This window comes from Ambystoma mexicanum, chromosome 1q (assembly GCF_040938575.1).
Source record: "Ambystoma mexicanum isolate Mex_15411 chromosome 1q, UKY_AmexF1_1, whole genome shotgun sequence".
Taxonomy (NCBI): domain Eukaryota; kingdom Metazoa; phylum Chordata; class Amphibia; order Caudata; family Ambystomatidae; genus Ambystoma; species Ambystoma mexicanum.
Window position 1 is genome coordinate 1196315845 of NC_090922.1, and position 15913 is coordinate 1196331757.

General features: G+C 46.8%; 1 protein-coding gene across 1 annotated transcript in view; it reads left to right on the forward strand.

Moving 5' to 3' along the window:
• The first annotated feature begins 222 nt into the window (after positions 1 to 222).
• RPE65 (retinoid isomerohydrolase RPE65) overlaps positions 223 to 15913 on the forward strand; it is a 174190-nt gene continuing 158499 nt past the window's right edge. Inside the window, exon 1 of the mRNA XM_069641930.1 lies at positions 223 to 337. Within this exon, the coding sequence (XP_069498031.1) occupies positions 327 to 337 (11 nt within the window). The 5' untranslated portion in view covers positions 223 to 326. The remainder of the gene's footprint in view (positions 338 to 15913) is intronic.

Consider the following 15913-nt stretch of genomic DNA (forward strand, 5'->3'; position numbering starts at 1 on the left):
CGAGCTTCTGTGATCCCCTTGGGTACGCAAGAGGTTTAAATCTCAGCCTTTCAAAAGCCTTCCTTGTGAAGCAGAAAAAGAGGCACTAAAACAAACTGGCCGGGGAGGGCGGGGGGGGGGGGGGTCAGTCTGCTTGAGCAGCAAGAGGATTCCAGCGCTGAATGCCAGTTCTGTTCTGATCGGCCCAGCCTAATTGGCTAGTTTCATTTGTTAAGAATGCTATTCAGCCCGCTGGAACCCGAACCCTTATAAATACCGGGCTCGGAGTACCAGCCCCCAAACCCAGAAGGACATTGTTCAGAGGCCCTGATTCCCTGCAAGCGAGAATGACGAATAGGTGAGTACTGCACCATTACTGCCTGTGTGGGAAGCCATACCGCCCCGACCAGCTCTTTAAGTAAGACGTACTGCAATATGCATGTCTGTCTGCAGTGTAAGTTCATAGGCGACTGTTTCCAATCCATTCATTGTGACTGGTTAGGACAAAAAATGGCCAGCTCCTGCATGTCAACTTCTCCATAGGTGCTGTTTGCCCCCTGAGTGGAAGGTGTCCAGTTCAGTAGACAAAAACATTAAGATGGGCACTGTTGTGTGAGATCTATTTCCTATGATCGTGATCGCTTGCAGACTGGCCAGATATGGTGGCACATCGGTGATGGGCAGCATGCCCCACCATACATCTCCTAGGTGAAGTGTAAGGGGCAACATTAAATTTAACTGGTAAGTGCCAGAAAGTCACCCTACAGTGGAATGCTTGCCTTTACAAAAAACACTGACCAGGCCATTAGGCCTACTTCTATATAACAAAAACTGTGTTTGTCCAGCAGGAAGATTTTTTCTGAAAAGAGATGCAGTGCACCTGTTATGAATGTGACTTGTTAAGCGAGCAGGGCTATTGCCCTAGATTTGTACAACAAAGGGGGTTGAGCTTCATCGTATTCAAGGGCATTTAGGTATTTTTTTGAAGTCCTTTCAACTTCCTCATACAATGGAACAGAAACCCAGGGAAACTGATTTGGCCAGGATCACACAACTTGTTTCGGTGGAAAAGATGGAAAATAGTGTTTTGATCAAGATCGCATAATTTGATTAAGTGGGGAAGCTGATAGCCACTAGATCAGATTCTGGGGTGGGGAAGTTCGTTTGCATCTGCCCAAAACAGTGTAATGCACATTGTATGTAGAGGATGTGTTTTGGGTTTGTGTTAGCACTTTATGTCAACATAAAACCTATTTCGAGGGGCTCCTCGAACAGAGGCATTGGCACATCGTGATTTGCTCAATATCACACTTTTTGTTCAAGTGGGCAAGCCGGGAGATGGCGATTTGCCAAGGATTAGAGACTTTGGGGGCAATAGATGGCCAATGTTGGGTGGATCCTAAAGTGATGTATCTTGATATAACTGGAATGTGACCTATAGTTCCACACACAGTTCTTTTATATGACTATGATAACCTATGTATCTTGAGACCCGCGTCGCACCCAGATCTGTGCATCACGTGCATCAGCTCGCGGGGATATCGTGCTGAAAATGGTCCCCCGGAGCTGCAAGTCATGCACAGCGACCTGCAGCAGGTGCAACACAGCTCCGACCTTTTCTTACAAGCACCCCAGAAGCTGGCACAACAGTATGCTGAGCTTTGGTGCTGGGATTGGCACATGCACCCTGCCAGCTACAGATTGGCACTGCAGCAGATGTATTTACCTTGTTTCCTATTCTGCTTAACGTGTGACCTATGAATGCAGTGACCAATGTGTCCTCGTGCACTCCTAGGAGGATGTGACCGAAAAGTCATGAATGCGTATCAGCCAGAGGACCGTCTGCCCACTGTGTTCTCTTACTGGGACTGGAACCCGTAGACCACAGACACTCCGACCTTGGCAAAAGTTATAGCAGCCTTACTTTCTTTCTTATATGCAAGGTGCCTTCTTATATTGTGTGACTGCCAAAATCCCTCAAATACATGCCTGCTTCCAATGTATGTGTTATTAACCCGCCAGAACTCATTTGCGCCAGTCTCGGAACCTCCTCATGGCTTATGCCTCTCAACCTCATGAAACCAATTCCATCAAATCAGTCCTTGCAATTCTCATTTTAATAAAGCAAGCTCTCCCTCAGTAACCGTTGCTATGCCACCCCACCTAGGTGACCAGCCCTTTGGACAAGTGACACACATGTGAGATTCTCTCTAGTGAGAAGGAAGTAGGCGAAATAACCTCTACTCTCCGAAGGCACCAGCTCAGGGGGGTCTATGATCACGCTGTATCGCACTGTGCCTTCCCACAGAGGGAAGACATCCAACTCGTCTGACAATGCAGGCCCACCTCTCACATAGCCCTCACCTTACTGTGCTCCTCCATACTGTAGGAGAGCACTTAAAACAGACACACTCACAGCGTCAATCTGCTCTTTCACTAACTCTACAAAATACTGACTGTCAACATTTTACTCAGCAATATATATACATAGAACATGAGGACAGAAATTAGGTTGGACTTTGGTAAAAAAAAAAAATGGGACACGTGAGTCATGTTCTTTATTGCTGGTCATACATGACTGCTACCTCTTCCACGGTCTTGTGATACCCACATGATGCAGTGTTGGGGAGGGGAGACCGGATGAACCCCCGATTTGCACGCTTATTTACCACTTCATGCAGTGAATCAGCTGCTTTGACAGCTGCCCTGTGTGCATGTGCACTCAGGCGAGATCAGTAATGGCGACCTCCACGAACAAACATGGCGGCCGCAGTTGCTAGTGATTTATGTGGATGGTAGCCGCTATTTCTAGGTGCTCCTAAAACACGCCTTTCATCGTCATTTGTATAGTGTCTTTCACCACTGGTATGGTCCCCCGCCCACGGGGACATGAGTCCATATATGAGAACATTCTTCAGAGGAGTTTAGAATGCGTATGTGCATACCAAGCGTGCTGATCCTCGTGGAGAGGTCCTGGATTCCCTACAGAGAGCTCCCCGTGTAGGAATTCTTTCAAAATGTGGGGGGGGGTGGGGGGGGATTCTACAATAAAAAACTCAAACACTGTCTTCCTCTGGTTTCCCCCAAGCCCTCCTCTAAAAGAATAAGGATGGAGGCTGTAAATGGCTGATTAGCGCGACTTGGCTGCATGTGAATCTCGTGCACTAAATTATCATGAAGTCATAACTTGGGTCTTTAGAATGAGAACTACAGGCAGGGGAGTTGGTAGGTCTGGAAAAGACCCGGGGCTAAGCTGATGTCGGAACTGTTGGGACTGGGGGCTAGCTAGTCTTTTGGCTGTAGCTCCTGAGATTCTATCCGGGGCTACAACCAAAAGATCAGGGGCTATAGCCCCCTTAGCCCCCCCTAGCAACGCCCCTGACTACAGGGCTTCTTTCGCAAATCCCTTTAGTGTATAAACAGATGCTTAAATCGGGTGTGAAAGGTTTAATCCTGGTTTTACAGCTGTTTTTACACTCTGTGGCATTTTCGTGTTTTGGCAGACCGTGCATGGGGCATAGACATATTTTACGGTTTCTGCTTGCTCCATATGCTCCCCGAGCCCAAAAACAAAATGGATTTACGCCACATCTTCATGCTGCCGATAATGCATAAGACTCTTATAGTAGTTTTAGAATTTGCAAAAAGCAGATGGACACCTTAGGAATCTATTCATGCTTTTGGCACATACACATTGTAAATTGAGATATAAATGTACACTTCCTTGCACTACAACGTGCAAAAGAGCTGTTTTGGCCAAGTTTGGGCTATTGGGTGTCGCATTATAGTACAGATAGGAATTGCATATGAGGAGGGACAAGCAGCCTGTAAGTGGTGTTTGGTTATTTGCCCACCATTGACTTGCCATGTCCTTGCTAATCCATATGGCCTTTGCCACCCAGTACATACCCCTCCCCGCTCAAACTATCTCCTCATGGAAACTATTTTAGCTCGCTTTAATCAAGCCTAACCATCAAACTTTTCACTCAAAGTGTCTGCCAGTATTTTTTCAAAGCAGTCTTTTGAGCGTTAATGGCTTGATTGGAGTTGTAAACCCACTACTGGTTTATACATGTCTTACCATGTCTCCCTTCAGCCACTTGTTTTTAATAGTGAAGGACACACAGAGTGCTTATAACCCAAGCATTGGCAAAGCCAACAGCTTTGGATTTTGTATAAGTACGAGGTATGTGCCAGGCACTACTATTAGCTGCCCAGATACTTGCACCATCAATGGCCAGTTAATGTGCCTTTTCCCATGCCCACACAAAAGCCCAAACTTTTGGCATTACCAATGCTTGCTTGCATTTGGTGTTGAACATGACAAATGGTGCACAGCGGGGACCCACATTGGATGGAGGTGCATGCCGCTGCAGTGCCCAGCACGCAAACAATATTTTCAGCAGAATGACTCCCTATGAGGTACTACTAGTAAGTCAGAGTTACTCGTAGTAATTTCTTTCAGTCCGCCAGGAAGGATTGTTTGCTTGTAACCGTTGTTCGGCACACCTCTTCATGAGCCAAGGTGTCCAGTGAAACTCTAAGGCCGGCCTCTGTGGTTCATATTCTGCATGGATTGACATGTGCACCCATCCAGTCTGTCGGGCAAGGAAAGAGTGGGTTCGTGGAAACTGAAGAAGGCCATCAATGAATGAAGCGCAGAACGCTGATTCAGCGCACAGTGGATCCGGACCTGGGGCATGCAGGTTACGCACAGGCGTGTGCAGAGGATGATGTGTTTTGCAAACCCAGTACTGTACGGAGCGGGTTGTGCATGCACTACTGGCTGTTTGCCAAATGAGTGTGGAAAAGTGTACCAGCACAGGCAAATGACTGCAGCCCAGAGAAGGGAAAGTGTTTGAGGGTTGCTGGGCAATATAGAGTCTGCGTTTGGGGCCGTAGAGACACAGCAGGGTTTTCACAGATGAAGTGTAGGAAGGTGTGATATAGGATGCACATTGTCGTGCATCAGGAATGCCTACTGCTCCCAGTCCTACATTACCACCATCTCCCAGGAATGGATACCATCTTCACAATTCTCTGAGGTGGCTACATGTGTTCCACGTTGCTACATTGGCCCCTGTTTGGTCAGTGTAATTTTGGCTGCCTCTATTCTGGTGACCATGGACAACCACCCACCCTAATCTTTTCTCTTTTATGTGGTCGGGTCCACAGGGGCGTTGCTAGGGGGGGGGCTAAGGGGGCTATAGCCCCTGATCTTTTGGTTGTAGCCCCGGATAGAATCTCAGGAGCTACAGCCAAAAGACTAGCTAGCCCCGAGTGCCAACAGTTCTGACATCAGCTTAGCCCCGGGTCTTTTCCAGACCTAGCAACTCCCCTGGGTATATCGGTTTTAAGGAATTTTGGGGATTGGGGCACAAATGCTTTTAGCCCTACCTCAAAACCAAAGCAATAAACGGACCCAGAATCTATGATCAACCCCACCCAATGTGTTCACAAGCAGTAGTTTGATATGCTGCTCTCGGCAATCACAATATTCTTGTGTACTTCCTTCCAGTCCCCTTATCAAGTGTAGGGTGGCTGAGAGGAAATGGTTGGCATATTGTACATCCTCTGACAAATTAGCCTGTCGCATGCTCCAAAGGCAATACCGACTCTTGGTCCTCACTAAGAAGAGAGCTCACATCCAAGCTTGCGTCTCTGTGGCATCTAATAACTCGGCCGAACTCTTTAAAATCTGCAAGGAGCTGACCGATCCTGCTACAGTCTCTACCTCTCCTCTCCCTTCCCAGGCCCTATGTACGGCCCTGGCTTCTTGCTTCATTTCCAAAACCCAGGTCATCCTGTCCACCCTCTCCTGACTCTCCCTCTACTCTCTCCCCTTCCTCTGCCCCCCCTGCAGCCACCCCGCCTCCCTTCTCTGCCTGTCCTCTATTCTCCCCTGACGAGGTTTCAAGACAAGTCCACTCCATGAAAACCTCTTCTAAACAGGTTCTCCCCTGTTCTTCCAAAACCATCAAGGACCACATTGACACCCTCGCTGACTTCTGCAACCACTCTTTTGCCTCCGGGTTCTTCCCCTCCCCCTGAAGAATTCTCTTGTGCACCATCTTCTCAAAAAACCCTCAGCCGACCCCTCACTCCCATGTAACTACTGCCCGATCTCCATCACTCCCTTCCTGGGCAAACTCCTGGAAAAGCTGGCCATCGGCCAGCTAAATCTGCACACTTAATCTGTTGGTTGTCTCCATGACCATAAGTCTGGCTTCAGAGCAGCCAGAAACACGGAAACTGATGATCTGATCATCCATGAAGACCTGCTCTCTAACCTTGATTTTAATCTCCCCTTCTGTCCTCATCCTACTTGATCTCTCTTCTGCCTTTGATACGGTCAACCATGCCATCCTGCTCAACCTGCTACGTAATAACCTGGGTATCACTGATAAGGCTCTGGCCTGGCTGACTTCTTTACTCTCTGACCGACCCTCCCAGGTCCAACTTGGGTCCTTCCTTTCCTCTATCCACCTGTGGTGTTCCCCAGGGTTTTAACTTTTCTCCCTGGTTGTTCAACCAATACTTGTCACCCCTCGCCCACCGCATTGCTGCTCTCTGCTATAATTTCCAGTGCTATGCGGATGACACCCAGCTAGCCTTCAGGCTCCCCTCTGCCACCTCTTCTCCCTCTCTCAGCCTGGATTATCTGACTGAAATCCCGGAGTGGTGCCCCGCCAATGATCTCTGTCTGAATGCAAACAAGATGGAGATCCTCCTCATTGGCACCCCGCACCCCTCTGTCCCGCCACTCTCTGGCCTGCCTCCCTTGGCCCTCCTCCTGCTCCCACCTCTGAGGCTAAGAGTCTCAGGGCTATCTTTGACTCCTCTCTTTCCTTCTCTCCTCACATTTCTGACGTCTCTAAGAAGTCGAACTATCAAATGTACCTCCTCAGAGGTATTCTTCCTTTCCTCTCTTTCCCCCAGAAGCTCACTGTATCTAGAGCTCTGGTTCTCTCTAGACTTGACTACTGTAACAGCCTCCTTTTAAATCATCCTGCCTCTACTCTCCATCCTCTGCAACTCATCCAGAACAGGACTGCAAGACTCGAGCCCAGGGATTATATCTCTCCAGCACTGAAATGTCTCCATTGGCTCCCTGTGGCTGCAAGGATCAAGTTCAAGACCCTTTGCATTGTCCACAAGGCCTTCTGGGGTCTGGGACCAACATATCTCCAGTTTTCTCTTCTGAAGTATCTTCCTACTCGAGCACTTCGCTCCTCCAACTACTTGAGGGTCAGTCGCTTTTCCAAGCAATGAGTTGGGGGCAGATCTCTCTCTTCGGCTGATGCCTCCCTCTCAAACATCCTCCCTGCCTCTCTGAAACTTGAGCAGAACCACCTCTGGTTCCGGAAGCAGCTCAAGACTTTCCTCTTTGCTTCTGCCACCCTGCTGATCTCCTGTTTGGTGCTGCACTGGTTACCTGGCTACCCTCTGTACCACGGTCCCAGGAACCTGCCCTCCCAGTTGCACACCTGCACTGCCCTCTGGCAATCTTGCACATGGGGCTGTATCTGCAACCTTACAACCCCCACATACGTGCACTTAGCTATTCCCTGTTTTCTGCACTTAGCACTTGTACTGCCACCTGCTGGCCGCACTTCCTCTTTTTCAATGTTTGATCCTATGTCTTGCACGTGCTCCTCCTCCCCTTCCCCAGGCACTTCCCCCTTCCCTCTCCCCTGCACTTGCACGATCTCAATGTCACTGGGCCTAGTAAGATCGTTGTCTTGTTCCCTCTTGATCCCCTCCCTCGCCTCGTCGCACCTTGAAACACTTGTTTATAGGCGCGATATAAATAAAATATATCATATACCCCATGCACACTTTCTGAATCAGGATATTAAACAACGGACATTTCAAGGGCAACATTAGCAACCCACGACAGGGATACACAGGGGGAGCGCTAACTTCTGCACTGGACACATTGTTTCCCAGTTCTTGTCATAGAGCGAGGTCCAATTATTCTTGGATGTTTGACTTTCATGAAGTAAAATAATACCCCGTTTTGTAGAACCAACTTGGAAAGTACACACATCATACAATAACCCAATTGGACAATATTCTAAAACAAACCTTTATAGAGTATGTTATGCAAAACGAGAATGATTCTGGCTTCATGTTCTCCATCATCAAGGAAAGTAACAGAATATTTATTGATGTGCGCTCCAAAGAGTTCATCTGGCTTTTTCTATTGTGTTTCAAGATTTAAAAACACCCAACGCACAGACGTGTGGACTGGTATTAATATATCCAGAAGCACCTTTGAAATTATATTTAATTAAAACAAACCATTTCTTGTACCAAATCAGCACGCCTGACGATATTCTCGGCAGAGGCCCGTGTGGGTGTGTGCAAAGCCAGGACATGAGCCATGACCCTTTGCTTTCACAGTCGTGAATTTGACTGCCTGATCACCTCCAGCGACTAACACTGTATGCTTTTTTACTGTGGCGGCCAGGTTTTGCAGCCCTCGTTTGGAGGAGCCAAGCTCTAGACCTGCACCATGCTGACGCGCTATTACTTTTTAGCGGTAGCACTATCCGGAGCAGGCACGTTGTTTTGTAGAACATCAGGCGTTTTGCAACGTCACCTTATTCTGAAAGGTGACCTGCACATTTCAGGGGTGGCTGAACTGTTGCACAAAGATGGGCTGCCAAGCCCCTTAAATACATTGTTGTTTGGAGCGTGTTCCCAGATTATGTTGCGGAGCGCGCTCTAAACATTAATGTATTACAGGCTCCCAGTACCCTTAAACGCCTATCACTGTAAAATGTAGTTAAATAAAACATTTCTGTCCTTGTTTGGGGAATGGAAATGCGGGAGAGTAGTGGTTAGCACAGGCCCCGTTTGCCCTCCCATAAAGACTCCTCTGCCCCCTGTGACCGTAAACCCTCCACCCACTTCTCCCTTTTTCCACCCCCTACACCAAAGATGCATACTCAAATGTATCGATCTATGAATCAGGTTGCCACGATAAAAAAAGTAGTGTCTAATATTACATTGACCAAACAGAGGTTTATTAGACAACAGCATACTGATCAAATGTCCCACGGCTCCCTTCGATGGCTACAAAATCCTCACAACATTTACAACTACCTACAAAACTGATTGAAAGGCTCGGTACCACTTTTGGGATGCCGCACATTGTGGAGTTAAATCTGTCATTCTGTCAATAGGTGATAGTGGTCTGCTTCTATTCAGAACTACTAAGAAGTTAGCTGTCCCTTGGCAAATGTGAGTGGCCAATCCGGAAAGGTTCAAGCTTTAACCCTGATTGCAAGGACTTTCAGTCCCCAACTGGCACATTTTCTTTAACAAAAAGGCACACCTACAGATACCAGATTTCACAAAATAACTAGGGCGGGATAAAACACTCATGCCTGATCCCTATTATCGAATTACTTGAGCACTGTGCTCTAATCTAGTTGTGAAAAGGCGGGTCACCTGACAGCTAGTTTACCTACGCATTGAAAGGAAAGGACGATGGTAGAGCTCAACCTGAAGCTTCAGGGCAAGCTGTGGCCATCTTCACCTTCGTCTGCATGGTTTCAACTCCTTCAACAACAGTGAGCACATGCCCTCAGATGAGTACCTCTCGGCATAGGCCGTGAAGTGTGGGGAATCAGTGTTATAGGCTACGCCCATGTAGAGGTCTAGCACCAGAACCTGATTGCCCCAGTAAGATGGCTGCTATTGATTGTTACCACAGAAAAATAGAGTGAATTGACTCTATTAGGACTGGTGCTCTCAGTTTGCCCTAAAAATAGGGAATGTCCACTTTTGCAATGTATGTCCGTATTTTCGTGAAGATTCAAATTCGAAACTGTGCATCATTTTCTTAAAAAATATTTTTATTTAACATCTAATTGCTGTGACGTCTTTCTTGAATATTCTACTTCATATTCAATGAGGCCTGGCATAAGGATATTGGCTCGAATTCTATGTACGTTTGCCAATCCATTTCGGTTATTGAAACCTTCGTCAGGGCCGTACAATTATTTCATTATGCCTAATCGTTCTCTATTTCAAAACAATGAAAAATAAAATAATCATTTGACAGTAATTCCAAAAACAAACGCATGCAATCACACATACCCGTTCCAAGATGTGTTTTTAAATGTTCCAACAGTGAAGTGGTGAATAAGAAAAACAGAAAAGAGAAATCTTTATTAGAGATCGGTTATGTTACTCGCCTTGCGATATTCACTTAAACCGTGTGGCAATTAGTTAAATAGTTAAAAGTACCTTGTGGCTCAAAGGGCTCTGGGTCCCGTAGAAGAAGTGTCCAATCTGAGTATACCTGTTAATGTTATGTGAAAAGTTATCAGACTGAGGTATATCACTCAGCACATTCTAATCTCGAGCGCGAGACACACTCTTACCGTTACTCAGCAAAATCGCTCCGTTCTGGTCAAACACGTCTGCAGGGGTGCAAGGGCGAATGACGGGAGCAGAATTTACGCGTTGCCATGGGGATCCAAATGTGTCGCGTGGGAACACGTATGCCTTAGGTCCCACCCCTGTGCAAGCACAGTAGGCGAGACTGTCGCCATGACCACGCTGTGCTAATTAGAGTAGAACTGGATGTGGTGACGGGAGCAGAATGTATGCGTTGTCATGGGGATCCAAAAGTGTCGCGTGGCAACACGTACGCCTTGGGTCCCACCTCTGTTCATGCACAGAAGGCGGAACTGTCATCATGACTATGCTGTCCTTATTGAAGTAGCACTGCTTGTTGTTTATCGGCGGTCTAACGCCTGTGTGTGTTGAAAAATCTCATTGTGCATTGCATAAATTCAGTGAAAGCAGTACTGGATAGTTAAAGAGGTACACCTCTTGATAGCGCGATACGAGAATGCAGTGAAAACAGGTCCTTAGTAGTTAAAGTGGTACACATCTTAAAAGCGGGGTGTCAAAAAAATGGTCCTAGTGGAGGACCCGATGTTAGGACAAGTTGTCAAAGGTATTACTGCGGGCAGAGGTCGAAACCAATTAGGGGGCCAGTTCAATGTCTAGGGGGGTGGGAGGGCGTCAATACTCTACCAACAAAATGGGAAAGTAATGGCTTGAATACCTTGTCTGGAAGGGTGGGAGGCAGTAAATGATCAGTAAGCAAGAGAGGAAAGTTGCAAAGGCACATATGAGGGTCAACTCAAAAAAGCAGCTATAGATACAGTTAGGCCAAAGTCAAATTATGACGGGATAGTGATACTGGATTGGAAGAAGACAACTATGCTAATCCACTAAGTAGATATTCATAGGTAGCACATATAGTTTATTTCTTCATTTAGTCCCTTGGGTGTCAGAGAGCTCAGTCGATCAATCCAAAATGTTTCTCGTTGGTCGAGTCTTTTTTGAAGATTCTCATATTTGTTGTATTTGCGGACCACTTCTAACATTACAAATCTGATCTGTGCCAGATTATGGTGTTTTTCTTGCCAATGCCTGGCCACCGCCGAAGTTACTGTGTGATTCCTTATGCATGAACGATGTTCATTCCTTCAAATTTTAGTGGTCCGTTGTATCTGGCCAACGTAGAATAGCCCACAGGGGCATTTGATTCCATACACAATATTCTGTGTGTCACACGTGGCATAGTCTTTCAACTTAATCTTATTTCCAGAGTGTGGGTGGTTAATGCTCGATCCTTTGATGATGTAATTGCAGTTACTGCAGTTAAGGCATGGAAATGTGCCTATCTGCTCTGTTGCCCTTTTCTTGCGCATTGGTTTTGTGTAAACCAACTTATCTTTCAGGTTCTGGCTCCGTTGATACGCGAAAGTAGGGAGTTCTTTGAAGAGATGTTCTATTCTCTGATCACAGGTTATGGTATTCCAATTTTTCTTTATTATGGATTTTATCCGACTGCTTTGCCTTGAATATTTTGATACAAAGACCAGTGGGGGCAATTGTTCTGTTTTTGTTTTGGGTTTCAAGAGTTCTTCTCTGTTTTGTGTGGCTGTGCGAGCAGTAGCTATATCTATTTCTTCTTGAGAATACCCTCTTTCCAAAAATGTGTTCCCATCTCCTTCAATGATTCTTGGCAGTCCATAGGGTCACTGACTATTCTTTTTACCCTTAGCATTTGGCTATAAGGGAGATTCTTAATCAGGCTGGGCTGGTGAAACATACATTGCAAAAGTGGACATTCCTATTTTTAGGGCAAACTGAGAGCACCAGTCCATAATAGTGAATTCACTCTATATTGCTGTGGTCATATTTTTGGGTCCTTATGCCATAGGACCTATATAGACTGGTAGCCCCAGGCTAAAACTTCAAGTGCAATACGATTGTTTAATTAACGCACAGAAACGACACGTAGTGCCCTCCTTCAACTCCTTTGTGTTTGCTATTGATTGTTACCCTGCTGAGGCCATACCATGGTGATGCAGATACTTTCCAATCAATGTGGTGTCCTTCTAGGGCAAGCAATAATTTCATGCATCAGGGGGAATCACTTATTTATCAATTTACACTTTGTCAGAAAATGACTGTCCAGAAATAATTACATAAAGCCTATGTATGTATATCTGTATGTATAGAAATGATAAAGTGTACACTTAGCTGAGAAGTAGTGGACCACCCAGGTTTCAGATTCATGCAAGGATGCAAAGGTACTTTGGCTGGCTGTTTCTTTCCTGTGCAACACTCATCCTATCAGGATGTGCCTGACATTAACATGGCAGCCTCAGGCGCAGAGGTGTTGCTAGGTCTGGAAAAGATCTGGGGCTACGCTAATGTCTGTACTGTCGGGACTCGAGGCTAGCTAGCCTTTTGGTTGTAGCCCCTAAGCTTCTATCCGGGGGTATAACCAAAAGACCCAGGGCTATAGCCAATTTAGCCCCCCTGCAACACCTCTGCTCAGGCGTATCCTCATTGAATAAATAACACTAGTTATAAATAGCCCTGGTTCTCTCCAGACCGGACTATCTTCCTACTTCTACTCTCTGACCTCTTCAACTTATTCAGAACAGAACTCCAAGACTTATCAAGCCCAGGGACCGCATCTCTCTGGCACTGAAATCCCTCCACTGGCTCCCAGTGGCTGCAACAATCAAGTTCAAGTCCCTCTGCATAGTCCACAAGGCTTTCTGGGGTTGGGGCCAGTACTATCTACAACGCTCTCCTCCTAAATACTCTCCCTCTAGATCCCTCCACTCGGCCTCCTCCAACTCTCTGAGGGTGAGCTGTTTTTCCAAACAGATATTTGGGGTGTAGATCCTTATCTTCTGCAGGTGCCTCCCTTTGGAACAGCCTCCCTGCCTCTCTCCGTCTTGAGCCGGACCTCCTTAAGTACCAGAAACTCCTCAAGACCTTCCCCTTCTCTTCCTCTCTCCCTCTCCCCTGCTAACCTCCTTTCTCTTCTCTCCTGCTTTCTTCCTTCTTTCTCTTCCCCAACTTGCTCAGTTTGCTGACTGATTGCCTGGTGAACCTACAGAGCCTCACAGGTACCAGGCTCTCCCGCCAGTCCAGCACTTGCCTCCGGGTCTCTGCACTCTGCTTGGCACTTCTGCACTTGGAATACATTCAATGAGAAGGGCAACCACTCTGTACTTAACCCAGGCCCCTGCTGGACTGGGCACACTTGTCCCCATCCCTCTCACTTCCTTCTTTCTGCGCACTTGCATGACCTTGAATTTACTAGGCCTAGCAAGTTTGTCTGTCCTCCCTCTGTCTCGCCTCCATAGCTTGGTTGTGCCTGAAACACTTGTGCGCATAGGTGCATTAGTGATGACCAACCACCAATCAATCTGAAATGTCGCCAGGCCTAGAACAGTAGTTTATTGTTCTGTATGTCCCCCACCCACTCTTTGTCGCACTTGCACTATCTGACAAGTCGTTAGGCATAGCACGGTAGTTTATTGATTGTGTGCTCTTTCCTTCTCCCCCCCAACCCCTTGTCTCATTCCCTCCTATCATGCACTTGCACTAATAGAAATGCCTCTGGCCTAGTATGCTGGTTATTTTTGTTAGATCGTTCGGAATATTCAAGGCCTAAGAATAACGACTGTATTCCCTTCTCACCTGAAGCGCTTTGAAGCACTTCAGTTGTGTTTAAGCGCTTTACATATAAACAATTAGAACACTCTCACTCCACTTTTACCCCCACCTTTGGTCCCACCTCCGTCTCGCAATGCAAATCCCTACAAATGAAACACCATACTTTCTCTTCTCATCACCCCCCTGTCATTCTCCTCCATCCTGCTTTCTACCTAGCTCTCATCCTTTGATGCCCATATGGTGTTAGTGTCCCTCGCCAGCTTCAGTCAGAAATGGCAGCTTCCTGAAGCGAGTTGGTATTGGAACCTGCAGATGGGCTGTAAATAAAACAGCTGCAGCCTTCAGAGGAGGGGGTATCTAGCATGGTAGAAGGTGCCTTTCCTGTTATGATAATCCATTGACATCTATGATGCAGTCCCCTACCTGTCTCTGGGGATTCTGGATGGGGTGGTTGCAGGGGCCTGTTGTCACCACCTGCTGCATGATGCAGGGCTCAGACGTGGTATGTGGGTGGCCCTCAGGCCCCACCATGCCTCAGCTCTGTGGCAGAGGACTGTCACATAAATCTGCCTAGGCTGCCACTGTGTATATTGTGCAGCACTTTGCTGGTGCCCAGTGCAGCAACACTATGTGCACTGACCAATTGTGTGTGCAAGAGATGAACGCTCACTGTGGCTGTGGGAATGCCCGAGTCCGGTTTGGGAGCATGCAGAGAAGGTAGACTGGTTTGTGGGTTCGGGGAACAGTGCCCTGAAACAGAAAGTTGGTGAACACGCTAAATGAGGGACGGCTAGATTGACAGTTCTCTGGTGAATACTTTGGGGACTGTGAGGCATGCCCCAAACCCATCATCGGTCCTCTGCAGGCCTAACGTGGTCCTAAAAATCCGTGGGAGGGAAGGATCTTCTACTGTACCCAGATGAGAACCAGATGACTGCACCAAACCCCGACGCATGAAATACGATTGTATTTTTGCAAGTGCAAGAAAAGGGAGAAATGAACCTGTGGGTGTTACTAAACTTCTACACCTGAGCTCAAGGTGAAGTCATCCTGAGGGTTTGATGGCACCTTATTAAGTAGAACTATAGGAGCCATCCTGCTGTTGAGCATTGTTTCAAGTGACCTTGTATTACTTATTGGTCCAACCCAGCAAATATCCTTAATAAACACTACTTGCAGTATGTCGCTCTGTATCTGCCTGCTGTTGATACCAGTCGTTTTGTGACACATGGCAATGAATTTTGCATTTCAAAGGATCAGATCAGTTAACCAGTGCAGCATGAGTTTGGATTGCTTTCTGAAACACAGTGCAACTTTCTCGTAGTGTTCTCTTTATTTGTAGGCCAGTCAACATAGAAATAATGAAATGTTTTCTTGATTTAGGAGGTCTGGCATTTCAAAGGGATTTGTGTTTTCTGTGATATCAGAGAAGGGTTATTAGGTGGGCAGAGGTGACAAATGGGGAACACGCATCGGGTACATACTCTGGTATCATCGGGCATCTAGCACCAATGTGTGATATAATAAGGAGGACGGAGTAATGCATGACGTTCTGGATCATTTTTCTGAAAGGGCCACAATACTGCACTCCGCGTGTACCAAAGCAGGTGCCAAGGTCAAGAAACATGCACGGGCAGGCAGGGGTGGTATGACGAGGAATGTCGTTCATGCAAGATGGATATTCTGACCTGTATTAAAGAGAGACCAACTGCAGGTGTAATTAAAGCAAGGGCTCTCAGATCAAAGTATAACCTCATGATTTTGTCCAAAAAAAAAATCATTCTACCAAGAAAGATGCGAGTCCCTGCAGGAGGAGAGTAAGGCATCAGACCCACAGGCTTTTTGGAGGCTTGTGGTGGGTATGTCCCTTGATGAGCATAAGGCTTTACAATGTTGTATTGCTCTGGGCATTTGGTGG